At 41.7% G+C, this 14,670-nt stretch overlaps 2 protein-coding genes across 4 annotated transcripts in view; one reads left to right on the top strand and one right to left on the bottom strand.

Annotated features, from left to right (window-relative positions):
- LOC137205964 (immunoglobulin kappa light chain-like) overlaps positions 1–13,744 on the top strand; it is a 63,198-nt gene extending 49,454 nt beyond the window's left edge. Inside the window, exons 3-4 of the mRNA XM_067704425.1 lie at positions 9,835–9,887; positions 13,206–13,744. Of these exons, the coding sequence (XP_067560526.1) occupies positions 9,835–9,887; positions 13,206–13,528 (376 nt within the window). The 3' untranslated portion in view covers positions 13,529–13,744. The remainder of the gene's footprint in view (positions 1–9,834; positions 9,888–13,205) is intronic.
- RPIA (ribose 5-phosphate isomerase A) overlaps positions 1–14,670 on the bottom strand; it is a 160,876-nt gene that overhangs the window by 81,069 nt on the left and 65,137 nt on the right. Inside the window, exon 9 of one of the 3 annotated variants that reach the window (XM_067704423.1) lies at positions 10,912–11,183. The exons of the other annotated variants lie outside the window; for them this stretch is intronic. Coding sequence (XP_067560524.1) covers positions 11,158–11,183 — 26 coding nt within the window. The 3' untranslated portion in view covers positions 10,912–11,157. Of the gene's footprint in view, positions 1–10,911; positions 11,184–14,670 lie in introns of those variants that run through there. 3 annotated transcript variants of the gene reach the window in all.

Genomic DNA, 14,670 nt, shown 5'->3' on the forward strand with positions numbered 1-14,670 from the left:
GTGCCTTACATTTGGGTAGACTCCTCCTGGTTTCTGGTATTAATTTCAGCTACTCCTTGTCTAGTACTTATCCAAATTCCCAGCCACGCCAATTACAAGATTGATTAAATATTTACCCTTTCTCCTCACTTCACTTTAAAGGGCCATGAAATTTGCGTTCAAGGAACAGAGATGAGCCTTTCTAATCTGTAAGGGTCCTAGGTTTCATTTGAGGACTGCTCCAGTCCACTTGCAGTATCACAGTCATGCCAACTCAGAGAATAAATTGAAAAGTATTCCATATCTGTGTATCTCCTTGACATAGGAATTATCAGTTTCAAAAAAAAAAAAAAAAGCTTATAAAGAAACTGCTTGAAAACTGTCTTGTATTAGGTTCTTTTGGAGGAGGTAGATCTTTGACAAACTCCTCAATTTCTTCTAAAATTAGTGTCTATCTCTTCTTGGGCGAATTATTCCATTTATTCTGGGAGATAAGGAATTGTGCCCTTCATTTAGATGTTCAAAAAGCAAAAGCCTATCTGGGGGAAGGGGAAATTGGATAAAGGTGTTCAAAAGGTACAAACTTTCAGTTATAAGATAAATAAGTACTAGGGATGTAACGTACAACCTGATAAAGATAATTAACACTGCTGTGTGTTACATAGGAAAGCTGTTAAGAGAGTAAACCCTAAATTCTCATCGCAAGGAAAAGGATGTGTTTTCTACTTCTTTAATATTGTCTCTGTATGAGATGATGGATGTTCACTAAACTTATTGGGATCATCATTCCACGACGTATGTAAGTCAAATCATGATGCTGTATGCCTTAAACTCACACAGTGCTATACACCAATTATATCTCAATAAAACTGGAAGAAAATATTAAAAATTTAAAAACAAAAATAAAATTTTAAAAGAGCAATGGCCTAGGGGGGCTTTAATCTGAATATGGGTAGAAAATGAGAAGAATAAACATTCTATCAAACCAACCCTGCCTAACCTAGAAACCCTGGACAAGTGGGTTTCTGGAAAATGAAGTAAGAGGACGAGTCAAGCATGAAGTGAGGAGGGGCAGAGAGAAGGCAATGGTACAGGAATCATGACAGCAGTCAGGGAGATCAATAATCCCATTGCCATAAGAATCTGAAACAGGAAGGGACCACACGTTTGAGAAGCTTCTGAGAATCCTTGAAAAGGTGGAGCCTTTACCAACATGTCACAGGGGGGCCCCCCGGGCAGCTTTATTTGAATAACAAAAAAGGGTGAATTAACTGATTAATGAATAAACAAAATGTGGTATATCCATGCAGTGGGATATTATTCATGCTACAGCAGAGATGAACCTTGAAAACATTAGGCTAAGTGAAAGAAGCCCAACACAAAAGACCACCTATTATGATTCTACTTTTATGGAACGTTCAGAATGAGAAAATATAGAGAAACAGGAAGTAGATTAGCAGTTGCCAGCAGCTGGGAAGGATGAGAATACTAAGAGGTGATAGAGAAGGAGAACGGGGTTTCTTTTTCGAGGTAATGAAAATATTCCTAGATTATGATGACGGTTGCATTTGTAGTGTGATATGGTGAATATACTAAAAAACACTGAGCTGTGTATTTTAAATGGGTCGATTGTATGGCATGTAAATTATATCTCAATAGCGAGGTTACCCCCAAGTCACTACCAAAAAAAGAAATGGAAAAAAATAATAGTGAGGATGGCCCCAGAAGGCTGGAAGAATGGGGGAAATCCAGGCAGCACGTGCTTTAATTCTTAAAAGCTTTTTGGTATGCTGTAATCTCTTTCTCATTCTCAATGTCTATATGTGTTTTTCTCTTTTTCCTTGGTCACACTGTCCAGAAATTTGTCTATTTTATTGATCATTTTCAAATAAATATCTCTTGGTTTTATTCACCAAAATAGCTTTGTTTTTTATGTGCTTCTGTTTTTATTTTTACTAATTATGTCCTTCTACCTTCTTTTGGTTCATCTTGTTCTGTGGCTAGCTCCTTGAGTTTAATGCTTAGTTTATTATGTTTGATCTCCTGGCTCTTTTTCTTTAATAAATTTATTTATTTTATTTTTGGCTGCGTCGGGTTTTCGTTGCTGTGCACGGGCTTTCTCTAGTTGCGGCGAGCTGGGGTTACTCTTCGTTGCGGTGCGCATGCTTCTCATTGCAGTGGCTTCTCGTTGCAGTGGCTTCTCTCGTTGTAGAGCACAGGCTCTAGGCACGCGGGCTTCAGTAGTTGTGGCGCGTGGGCTCAGTAGTTGTGGCTCGCGGGCTCTGGAGTGAAGGCTCAGAAGTTGTGGTGCACGGGTTTAGTTGCTCCGCGGCATGTTAGTTGCTCCGGCATGATTCCCGGACCAGGGATCAAACCCGTGACCCCTGCATTGGCAGGCAGATTCTTAACCACTGTGCCACCAGGGAAGTCCTCTTGGTTCTTTGATCAGTAAAGAAAACACATTTTCATTTGAGACCCACTTTGATTCCATCCCATGAATTTTAATATGCAGTATTAAATACTAAGAGTATTTAATAAATACTTAATATTTAATAAATAAAATACTGCATTTTAATATGCAGTATTCTCACTGTTGTTGACGCTTCAATAATTCGTTGCTCTGTAATTTGATATATTTCCTTTTTAAGATTTTTAGAGTGGTCATTTTTTAATTTCCAAGTCAGTAATCTGTTAGCTGGCTACTTTACGGCTAAGTTCTAGGTTTATTGCGTTGTGGTAAAGATAATGTGTCCAAAATGATTTCTACTTTGGGACAATGTATAAATGTTTCATTCTCTTTTTGGCCCAGTACACAGCTAAATGTTATAAATATTCCACAGGCATTTGAAAAGATTATGTTTTCAATGTTATATACCCAAGTATCTACTGATATATATGTGTGTGTGTATTATATATATACACATATATATTAAAATGAATTGAGACATATGTCTCTTTTTCTTTTTCTAATGGGGGTCAGTATGTGGATTAGAAAGAACCTGTTTGAAGCTTGTGCTTCTCCACCAGGGAACTTAGACAGAAATATTCTCAGCTACTTTTGGAAATGTGCCTTATTACATAAACACACTTGGGAAAGAGGCAAATAATCTTTAACATGTTGATGCCGGCAAAATGATTTCACACTATTGTCAGTTCTGTTATTCCACACAGGATAGGATGATGGGCCTGGGAAGGAATGAAGAAGGGAGAGAGATTCCAGTTTTCATTGTGTTGGTCCCAACTTCTTTGTCTATACAGAAAGTCTTCTTCTCTGCTACTTACTAAATGTAACCTTGGACAAGTTACTTAAGATCATCCTACACCAGTTTCCTCATCTCTTACATGAAGAAAGCAACTATCTAACAGAATTAATCTCACAATCAAAAACAGTGATATATATATATAAAGCACTTAGCACAATACTGACTGCCAGTAATAGTTTAATAAAAATACCTATTATTCCCAATAGGCAGAAAAAAAAAAAGAAAGTCTTCTGGTGTAACTGTCATTTTCTCAAGTTCTTACTGTGTCTCTAATAAAAATTTTTAATGTATTTTGATGCATTTTGACTCAGTATAAAAGTCCATCACTATTAAATCTTCTTGGTAAATTGTATCTTTTATCTATAGTCAAAATATCCTAATTCACCAGCTGAGGATTCAAAATACACGGAAGAACAGAGAGCAATGGACATTCCATTTCCTAACTGCATCCTTGCACTTCCTAAGAGCAAACTAACCTCCCCTTTTGAGGAATTACTTCTTTCTGATTAGGTGGAGTCAGCTGAGGATGTCATGGGACCAACACTTTCCTTAGCCAAGGGGTAGCCCTTGACCCAAGCTAGGCTAAACAAACCTCCCCGCTTGCTGAATCTTGAGGAAAAGGACCCAGAGACTGAAAGCATTTCATTCTATCTAATCACTCAACCTGAGCGGGCTGTTCCTGACATAAGAACATTTGAGGATGAGCGTGAATATAGGTTAGAGACTTGGAGGCACTTGCCGTGACTTCAAGTGAGTTTTGACCCTCCCCACCTTCCTCACCACCACTGCCACCACCAGCCTCTCTCTCAGCCCCTAATGGTCCCTGAGCCCCAAGGGACACACCCCTCCTTGGGCCCAAGCCCACCCATTTCCTGTCCTCGGGAAAACTGGCAATCTCAATACCCAGTGCCTTGCTCTCATGCTTTGCAAATGATATTCACAAAAACAGAACAATCTGATAGAAATGGATTTCCCACAGTCTGAGCCCTTCAGTCTCTTTATTATATTTGATTTTGTCCCTGGAAGTGTTCTCTCCTCTAATTCTATTTCTCCAATATTACACATTGTCCTTCCTTCAGTTAGCAGTTGCCTGGCAACCCTCATCCATTGCATTAGTTGTTCCAATCATTTTATGTATGAGTTTTAAATACATCTCTTTTCAACAACATACGGCCAGATTTGTGTGTTACATTCACTGTTCTTGGTCTTTCAGTTGTAAAGTTTTTCTCGTTTATATTGTCAAGGTACAAATTTTTCCAAAAAATTTAAAGTTCTCATGCATATATATTGTGAGCATGTGTCAAAGATTCATTTAATTTATTGATGACAGAACCAGATGATAAAGCTGGTGAAAGGAGGTCATAGATACACACACACACACACACACACACACACACACACACACACACACACACACACACACACACACACCTATCAAGGCTAGAATAAGATTGCTAAACAAGATTCAAAACTGGTTAATGTCCTACGGAGCAATGAAACCATAAGGCTTGGAGTGGTCTTCCCGGACAAAAATCATTTGTCATTTTCATGATATCCGTTTTTTCTAGGCTAATATCTAACTTTCTGGAATCCAGTTTTTTTTGTTTTTTTGTTTTTTTGTTTTGCGGTACGCGGGCCTCTCACCGCCACGGCCCCTCCCGTTGCGGAGCACAGGCTCCGGATGCGCAGGCCCAGTGGCCATGGCCCCACGGAACCAGCCGCTCCGAGGCATGTGGGATCCTCCCGGACCAGGGCATGAACCCATGTCCCCTGCATCGGCGGGTGGACTCTCAACCACTGCGCCACCAGGGAAGCCCTGGAATCTAGTTTTTAATCAGTAATAAATACAAGTCAAACAAACTTTATTTCTCTAGCAAATCAAAGGACCTTGAAAGGACACATAGTGTTGAAGAAAAATCATGTATGACAGTTATTAAAGAATGGTAAGGTTTGGGAATTCCCTGGCAGTCCAGTGGTTGGGATTCCTCTCTTTCACTGCCAAGTGCCCAGGTTCGACCCCTGGTCAAGGCTCCCACAAGCCACGCAGCACAGCCAGAAAAAGAAAATGGTAAGACAGACCCTATTCCGGACCATTACCATCATAAGTGTAGGGACCACCACGCAGCAAAGGGGTTATACAGAAGGGGAGAGAGATTGGGCTTCAAATACAAGGACTAGTGGGAATTTATAGCCAAGGAGCAGGGTAGGGGTCAGTGGATAGACAATTTCTAAGAGGAAACATCAGGGGTAATTCTGATTCTGGCTGAACCAACCTGATGGGAGCCTTGCTGAAGGCAGACCAGGGTCCTCAGACATTACCTGGGAGATGATGGAATATAAGGAACTCAATTAGATACCAAGGAGGATGCAGGATGGGGAATTCTGGTTAAATTGACTTAGCAGGATTCTTGCTAAAACTGGACAATGCAGTGATAAACACAGAAGCCCAAAATTCAGGGCCTGCTTGAGAAGAGAGTTCAGAGGAGCCTGAGTAGTTTGGTCAAGGAGAGAATTTTTCTCAGTAGTCATCATTTTGCCTTATCTTCAAGCTTTGGATAACTTAACTTTTATTATAGTTTGTTCTATCTGAACTTGGCCTGCCCATCTTATTTTGTATTTCGGTTTATCATATTTTTCTCTTGATTTTTTACTTCCTTGTCCTGAATTTTGCTACTTTGGTTTATTAATTTTTTTTCTTCTTCTGGTGTTTTGGAAGACTTTTATCCCATTGCTGTTGAATGCCTGTCACTTGACCCCTTTTTATTTCCATCACTAGTCACATGGCCTGAAGGGCAAGTGTCAGGCATCCCGGGGGTTACTCCACATTCCACCAGCCCCCATCCCACTCCCAGTCCCAATGTCTTTTAACTCTGAGGTGCATGTGCTTTTTTGAGGGCTTTGTGGGGAAAACTAGTGTTGGCTGCTTCAAGGGCCCCTGCCTATTTTTGTGATGGAATGGAAGATTCTAGATTCTAGTTGCTCCATCATTTCAATCATGTAATTTAAATCTGTGCAGTTTTCCCCCAATTTTTTTTTTTCTCCTAACAGGATCCTTTGTGATGCTCCAATCCTGGAATACATTTATTCTCATTTTTACATTTTTTCTGTCATTGCAAAGGGAGTTTGAGAGCGGTGGACAGGTCCAGCATATTCAATGTAAAAGTCCACATTATTCCTTGCTTCAATTGTTGGGTTTCTTGACTTTTCTTCTTGTTTCTTTGCTGTTTGTTTTCTCGCCACCCTGCCCTCTTCCCATCCTTCCCTCTTAGGTTCGGAACTCTAGTCTCAGCCAGGATGATCAGGGCACTTTGGGGTGGAGGGTGCTTTAAGGGGAAGGAGGTGATCTGTGCTTCTTTCCCCAGCACCAGACTAACAGCCCTTAAATGTGATGCTGATTAGTATCGGGAGAAGAGCCAGGAACCAGCCTAGTTTAACCCCACTTAGAACCCAAAGGAGCCAATTTAAGAAAGATACAGTTTAAGATGATGAATTAAACTCACACATTCAATCACAATACCCCCTTGTTTAAAAACAAAATTAAGGGGCTTCTCTGGTGGCGCAGTGGTTAAGAATCCGCCTGCCAATGCAGGGGACACGGGTTTGAGCCTTGGACCGGGAAGATCCCACATCTCCCAGAGCAACTAAGCCCGTGCGCCACAACTACTGAGCCTGCGCTCTAGAGCCTGTGAGCCACAACTACTGAGCCCGCGTGCCACAACTACTGAAGCCCGCGTGCCTAGAGCCCGTGCTCTGCAACAAGAGAAGCCACCGTAATGAGAAGCTGGCACACTGCAACAAAGAGCAGCCCCCGCTCGCCGCGACTAAAGAAAGCCCGTGCGCAGCAACAAAGACCCAACGCAGCCAAAAAGTAAATGAATAAATAAATTCTTTAAAAAAACAACAAAATTTTTAAAAACCTAAAAATAAATTTTTTTTAAGAAATTATTTTAAAGAAATAAACCCACAGGGAATTCCCTGGCAGTCCAGTGGTTAGGACTCTGCACTCTCATTGCCAAGGGTCCGGGTTCAATCCCTGGTCAGGGAACTAAAATCCCACAAGCTTCACGGTGCAGCCAAAATAATAATAATAATAATAAACAAACCTACAAGGACAAGAAGAATAGAACAGAGTCAACAGCAGCAAAATATTAGGTTGAGTGGTAACTGCCTTAACTGACCCGTGGAGCCGAACAGAAGAGCTGGTGGAACTAGAAAGCAAAGAGACATTGAAATCCTTTTGAAATGGGATAAGGATATACATATTGAGGGAATGAGGCAATGTCGCAGGGTGGGCAGGAAAGACGCAGAGCCCAGGTCCTTAGTCAAGATAAGCAAGACTGGGTGGGGGGGGGCATGGTCAGAGGGGTGGGAGGGGGCACTCAGTGAGGGTCCCTGAGCCAGCACAAAGCAGAGTGGAGTGTCCATAAAGGACCTGAGGATTTTGACAACAAAGGCAAAAAGTGTGAAGAGCCAAACCTGAATTCACGTAGCTCCACAGCTGCCTGCGGAGCTGGTCCGCGATGGGTTTCTCTGAGTAGGGTGAGAGAAGACGCAGGGCTGGATGCCAAGCAGACAGACAGGGAGCCAGGGAACTCCAGGGCCGAGCTCAAAGGGCTCATCACTAGTGGAAACCCGCTGCAAACCACAAGCCTCAATATGTAAATCTCCAAGGGTCCATAAGCCCTGGTACGTTGCTGCTGTTGTCGCTTTCACTCTAGAACGTCAAGAAACACCTGCAGCCTTAATGTCCTTGTGGAAACAAGATGAGTGTCTACATTTTCCAGAGTGGGACCAAAATCTTGAGTCACGTTTACGGCACACGCGTTTGCACATGGTTGGGCAAAGGACTTTGCTTCTCTCAGCATGTCTCTCTTCAGAGATGAATGGAAAGAGGCACAGCTCCAAGGCAGCAAACCAGCAGCGAGTTTTCAAGTGACCTCCTCTGCCTCCCTCCTTCCAGGCTAATGGAGCCATCCTTGCCCCCTTGGAGACGCAGGGCAGATGTCCATCTGTGGCACTCTGGCCCGAAGACCAGCAATTGATCAGATTCTGAGCACCACTGAATGTGGACTCCAGAATTTCCTCCTACCCTTTTGGAATATCAGCTTAGGTCAAGTACAAATGACAGAAATATGATCCTAAGGAGGGAGGGATCAAACTGAAGTCAAAAGAATCACCTGGGGCTTCCCTGGTGGCGCAGTGGTTGGAAGTCCGCCTGCCGATGCAGGGGACACGGGTTTGTGCCCCGGTCCAGGAGGATCCCACATGCCGCGGAGCGGCTGCGCCCGTGAGCCATGGCCGCTGAGCCCGCGCGTCCGGAGCCTGTGCTCCGCAACGGGAGAGGCCACAACAGTGAGAGGCCCGCGTACAGCAAAAAAAAAAAAAAAAAAAGAATCACCTGCCTGGGACCCTACTGTGAATGATGAGCTGAAGAAAACCTTTGAACCACAAACTTCAGGATGGATTATCAGACACAAATATTCAGCAGGCAGGTAGGGAAGCCCCCATCCTTCAACCTTTGTGAAGAGCAAAATTGTGTCATTGTGTCTCTAAAATGCTGGGTGATTTACTCTATGGTACTGGTGGGAGGCAGACCTCTCAAATAGGCTGGTTAATCATGTCAAATAAAAACCAAAAATGGTGTTTCTTGAAATATTAGAGCTGAGGAACATTGATAAGATAGCTTATCAAGAGTCTTCAGGGTAACTTATAAACATGCACTTAGCCTCTCCCCCTCTCTCTCTCTCTATCCCCACAAGCAGTTTAGAATTTATTCTAAGAATCTAACTTTGTTGCGGGCCACATGGAAAGCAGCTTCAGTGATGAGTTTGTTGGAATTCTCCCCCAAATTTTTTATTTCCATCACTCATGCATAAATCCAAGAACCTCTCAGACTAGTTTATTGACACGGCCTTTCCTCAGTGTATACACCTCGTGTGTATACTTTCGGCTCAGGAACCAAAATAGAGATCAAACAGAAGTATTTTTTTCAACCGATTCTTTGCCGTTTCTGTCTAATTGGTTTGCTTTTTGTTCCTTTTTGCGTGTTTTCATTAATTAGGTGTCAGGGATAAAACAAATTTCATTCCCAGATTAGGTACAGAGGAGGGGAAATTGTTCTACAGGAGGCTAACTGATGACTAATTTTTAAGATTTCCAAACCAAAATAACTGAATTGCGGAAGGGGGTTTGCTGCCCTTTCAGGGTAGGGTTTTGTGCGAGTGGAAGTTACGGGGAATCACCGTGGTTCACTTTCAGCCCAGGGACCACAGTGGAGATTAAATGTGAGTTATCTGTTTTTTGCTCAGTTATCTGTTTTTGCTCAGTTATCTGTGCGGTTTTTGTCCTGCTGTATCATTTGTGCAAATTTGTGACATTTTGGTTAAATGAGCCATTCCTGGTGACCCAAAAGTTAAAAGGCAGAAAACCAGAAGATAGTCAATTTTTAAGCTGAACAGAAAAGTGGATGAATTTGTAAGGAGAGTAGGGTTTGTGGAGAGAAAGGGGAAGAAAAATCTGGATTTTTCTGTGAATTAGCCTTTTTCCTGTGATTGGCTTCAGAGGGAGGTTTTTGATCAGGGGGGTGTGTTAGCTCACTCACTGTGGCTTATACGTTCGGCCAGGGGACCAAGGTGGAAATCAAACGTAAGTGCACTTCTCTACTCCTCTTTCTTATAGAGTCGTGAAATTTGGGGGTTTTCATGCTTGGGATGTGAGTTGAGGTCACTTTCGAAGAGAATGGGATTCTTCTGAAAATGAGATCAGAAAGGGACTGAACATCAGGTTGTCTCAGAAGAGCACAGAGCTAGTTAGTTGACGTGGCATCTAAATGGCCAGATTTTCTCTGTATCTGACAGTCAAATGACTTTAGCAGCAAAAACAGATTTTTGTTGAGGGGAAAGTAATTAAGTTAACGCTGAGGACCACCTTTGGCCAAGGGACACGTCTGGAGATTAAACGTAAGTAATTTTTCTCTACTACCTTCTGAAATGTGTCTGGGTCTAAATGCCAGTGTTGACTTTTAGAGGCTTAAGTATGAGTTTTGTGGAGATGGGTAAGTGAGAACATTTCAGATTTTTTATCAGTTTCAAAAGTTAAACTCAGCTCCAAACCTGGGTTTGTAGACAAAAAGATTAATCTACACTGAATGACTCAAAGGGAAAAAAAATTAGTGTCGATGAAAAAGGAATCCTTGCAGCTCTAAAAGAGTTAAAGCGAATTAATTTTCATTGAAATTTGCCAAATATTGTATTGATTTTTGCTTGTATGTACAACACGGAAAAGTAGAGAAATGTATTTCTTAGTCTGTTTTCTCTCTTGTGTCCGATATATTATTTTATAAGAATAAAAATCAATAGGATGCATTACAAAATCAGTAAGAAGTTAGAAAAGCATATTTATTTGTGTTAAAGGTGTCGCTTAATTGCGAATCAGAAGCACCGTCATTTTTAGAGGCTAAAATGAGCGCTAAACTGTCAATATTTAGAAATTCTATACCTTAACAGATTACTCTTTTTTAGAAAGCCACATTTCTATATTAGACTAAACTGGAAATGATCTCTTATCATAATGGAGGAAAGACGGTTGTCCCCAAAAGCTCAGTTTTGAAGTAATTTGTTTAAGTGAAGGAAAATAAAATAATTGCGTTTTTTAGATGCCCACGGACATGTAGAAAAATAGGAAATATTTTAATGAGTATGTTCCTTGTTATTACTTGCTGGTGTTTTTATACTGCAGAGGAGGCCGTGGCACAGCTAGGGTGGTCTGTAGACTTCTTGGCGGTCTCTTTTCGTGATTGAATGACGTTGGCGGCCGGGTCCCAGGGCTCTGGTGACGGCGCACCTGGCCGCTAAATGCCGCCAAAGGCCACGGCAACCCCGCGATCGCCCGTTCAGCTGTGCCGTGGCCCTCTTTCCTAACACAGTGATACAAATAATGTCGCTAACGGAAGAGAACAGAAATGTGATGGGCATGAGTTAACATGGGGAAAACAGGGAGAAACCTGATTTTTATTAGCGATTCCAGAAATGAAATTCACATTATTATATCCTCTTAATAAAAATTTCCAGTAGAAGACTATAAAGAACTTAAAGCTATTTTTTTGCAGGGATATGTAATTTCTTAAATATCTTCTCATCAAATGTTATTTAAGTAATAAAGACTCAATCCAAATGAAATACATATATATACGTATATATATATATATATATAAATTGTTTCAGGGCAAAATCGACACCAGCAAAAATATAACTGAAGGCCAGCAACAATCTGGCCGTTCAGGTTTTGATCAATTAATTTTTACTGAGTTCAAAATAAATATCATTAAGATATATTTGCTGACAAAAAATCAGATAAATTTGTGACATGTTTTTAATTTTCAGAAATTTAATGGCTTCAGTAGGATTATATTTCAGGTGTACAAAATATCTAACCATATGTAAATGCCATTGATAAAAACTTAATAGAATATATTTTCCAATCCCCACATTCTGTGATTAGAACGTTTTTAATCGGGCTATTTTAATTATATACCCTTTAACATAGTTTAGTTATTTGTTATTGTCGTTGTTTACTCCAGGTAATTTCAAAAGCAATACTTGAAAAAGATTATTCTTGGTTTGTGACAACCTGGCAGGACTATTTTAGGGCCATTTTAAAACCCTTTTCAAACTATTTAAACCATGTAAGTATTTTAAACTTACTTTAAACTTGTAATCAAGTACTTTAAACTTGTTCTAAAACTGTATTTAGGGCCTTTTAAACATCTTTTAATAAATTTTAAACTCCATTAGAAAGCTAGTAAGAGGTCTTACAAGAGTTTCCATATCAAATATGCTAATTGTTTAATGCAAGATAGAAAGTTTAAAGCTATCAAAAATTGACCCAAATAGGAGTATCTTCATAGAATATTTCCTCTCCTTTTTTTCTAGAATTCATATTATTTTGCTACTAAGGCTATTTTATAAAATTCTCTGAAAAAGATAGTGATGATGGTTAAAAGAGAAGAAAGTATCAAAACATTAAAATTTCAGTATCTTATATTAAACTGCTTGGTTAACATGGAGACTTATAGCTTTATAAAGGTTTATAGCTTTATAAAAATCTCTTCCCTTATCTGTGGCTTTTCACAGCAAAAGAAGATTCTTGGTTTGTTATTTAACTCATGCTCTCCCACCTGAGGGCTTGAAGGCCCACAAAGGGGATTCCCAGCAGGCCATCTGGCAGCTGTTTATGTTCAGAAGTGAAGCTAGCCAGTTCCTCCTGGGCAGGTGGCCAAAATTACAGTTGACCCTCCTGGTCTGGCTGAACCTTGCCCCATATGGTGACAGCCATCAGGCCAGGACCCAGGTCTCCCTCTGAGGCCTTGGCGAGGAGTGGGTGAGTTGCTGGCCTGATCACAGAGGGTGAAGTGGCCGATCCCCCCACCGACCCGGGCCCAGACTGAGTTTGGGGCTCACCCTGCCTGGTGGGTCTGACCCCAACACGCCCGAAGGAAGCCCAGGAAGTGAAAGGCAGCCTGATATCACTGCACAGAACTAGGAGAGGCACAGGGGAAACGATCTGTGCAAGTCCTGTTCTCACTTCTAAACTCTGACGGGTCCAATGAAGTGGTTTTGTTTCTTGGCCTGAAGCACTGGGTTCCCTGCAGGAGGCAGAGAACACAGATGAAGGAGAGAAAGGTAAGGTCAGAAGGGCATGCAAAGAGCTTCGAAAGGCTGCAAAGACTTCAAACAAAACAATTTAGAACTTTCTTAAGGGGTAGGGGCTAGGGGAAAATCTCCAAATCATGGCGATGAGAAATATGCTTCCTGGCTTCCCTAGTTGCTCCCTGGATGCCACAGAATAAGCCTGCTGCTCTCTGCATGTCTGTCCCTTGCAGTTCCAGGCTCACCCACAAACAATGCACCCAAGTGGAGAACTTCCCTGTTACTTAAACATCACCCCCTATGCTTCCTTCCTCAGGCTCTGATGCTCAGCCATCTGTCTTCCTCTTCCAACCATCCAAACAGCAGTTAGAGACCGGAACTGCCTCTGTCATGTGCTTGGTGAATGGCTTTTACCCCAAAACTATCAAAGTCAGTTGGAAAGTGGATGGAGTTGTCCAAGACAGCAACATCCAGGAGAGTTTCACTGAGCAGGACCGCAAGGACAGCACATACAGCCTCAGCAGCACCCTGACGCTGTCCAGCTCCGAGTACCAAAGCCATAGTCTTTATACCTGCGAGGTCAGTCACCAGTCCCTGGCCTCCGCCCTGGTCAAGAGCTTCAATAAGAACGACTGTTAGAGTGAGAGGCCTGCAGGCTCGTCCATCACCTGGGCTGGGTCCCAGCCCCCTTCCTCGCCTCTTCAGGCCTCGGGCCCTTTTCCCTATTGCAATCCTCCAGCCCATCTCCCCACCTCACCGTCCTCCCCCTCTTTGGTTTTAATCATGCTAATGTTGGGGGGAAAATGAATAAATAAAGTGAATCTTTGCACCTGTGATTTCTCTCTCCTTCCTGAGTTAAGCTTTTTAAACATTGTTTTTCTTTTCCTTTTTTAACATGTTTATTGGAGTATAATTGCTTTACAATGGTGTGTTAGTTTCTGCTTTATAACAAAATGAATCAGCTACACATATACATATGTTCCCATATCTCTTCCCTCTTGCGTCTCCCTCCCTCCCTCCCTATCCCACCCCTCTAGGTGGTCACAAAGCACCAAGCTGATCTCCCTGTGCTATGCGGCTGCTTCCCGCTAGCTATCTATTTTACATTTGGTAGTGTATATAGGGACATGCCACTCTCTCACTTCGTCCCAGCTTACCCTTCCCCCTCCCCATATCCTCAAGTCCATTCTCTGGTAGGTCTGCATCTTTATTCCCGTCTTGCCCCTAGTTCTTCATGACGTTTTTTTTTTTTTTTCTTTAGATTCCATATATATGTGTTAGCATACGGTATTTATTTTTCCCTTTCTGACTTACTTCACTCTGTATGACAGTCTCTAGGTCCATCCACCTCAGGAAGATATACAGATTGCCAACAGACACATGAAAGAATGCTCAACATCATTAATCATTAGAGAAATGCAAATCAAAACTACAATGAGATATCATCTCACACCGGTCAGAATGGCCACCATCAAAAAATCTACAAACAATAAATGCTGGAGAGGGTGTGGAGAAAAGGGAACCCTCTTGCACTGTTGGTGGGAATGTAACTTGATACAGCCACTATAGAGAACAGTATGGAGTTTCCTTAAAAAACTAAAACTAGAACTACCATACGACCCAGCAATCCCACTACTGGGCATATACACTGAGAAAACCATAATTCAAAAAGAGTCATGTGCCACAGTGTTCATTGCAGCTCTATTTACAATAGCCAGGACATGGAAGCAACCTAAGTGTCCATCGACAGATGAATGGATAAAGAAGATGTGGCACATATA

The sequence above is a fragment of the Pseudorca crassidens genome, chromosome 14 (genome assembly GCF_039906515.1).
Source record: "Pseudorca crassidens isolate mPseCra1 chromosome 14, mPseCra1.hap1, whole genome shotgun sequence".
Taxonomy (NCBI): Eukaryota; Metazoa; Chordata; class Mammalia; order Artiodactyla; family Delphinidae; genus Pseudorca; species Pseudorca crassidens.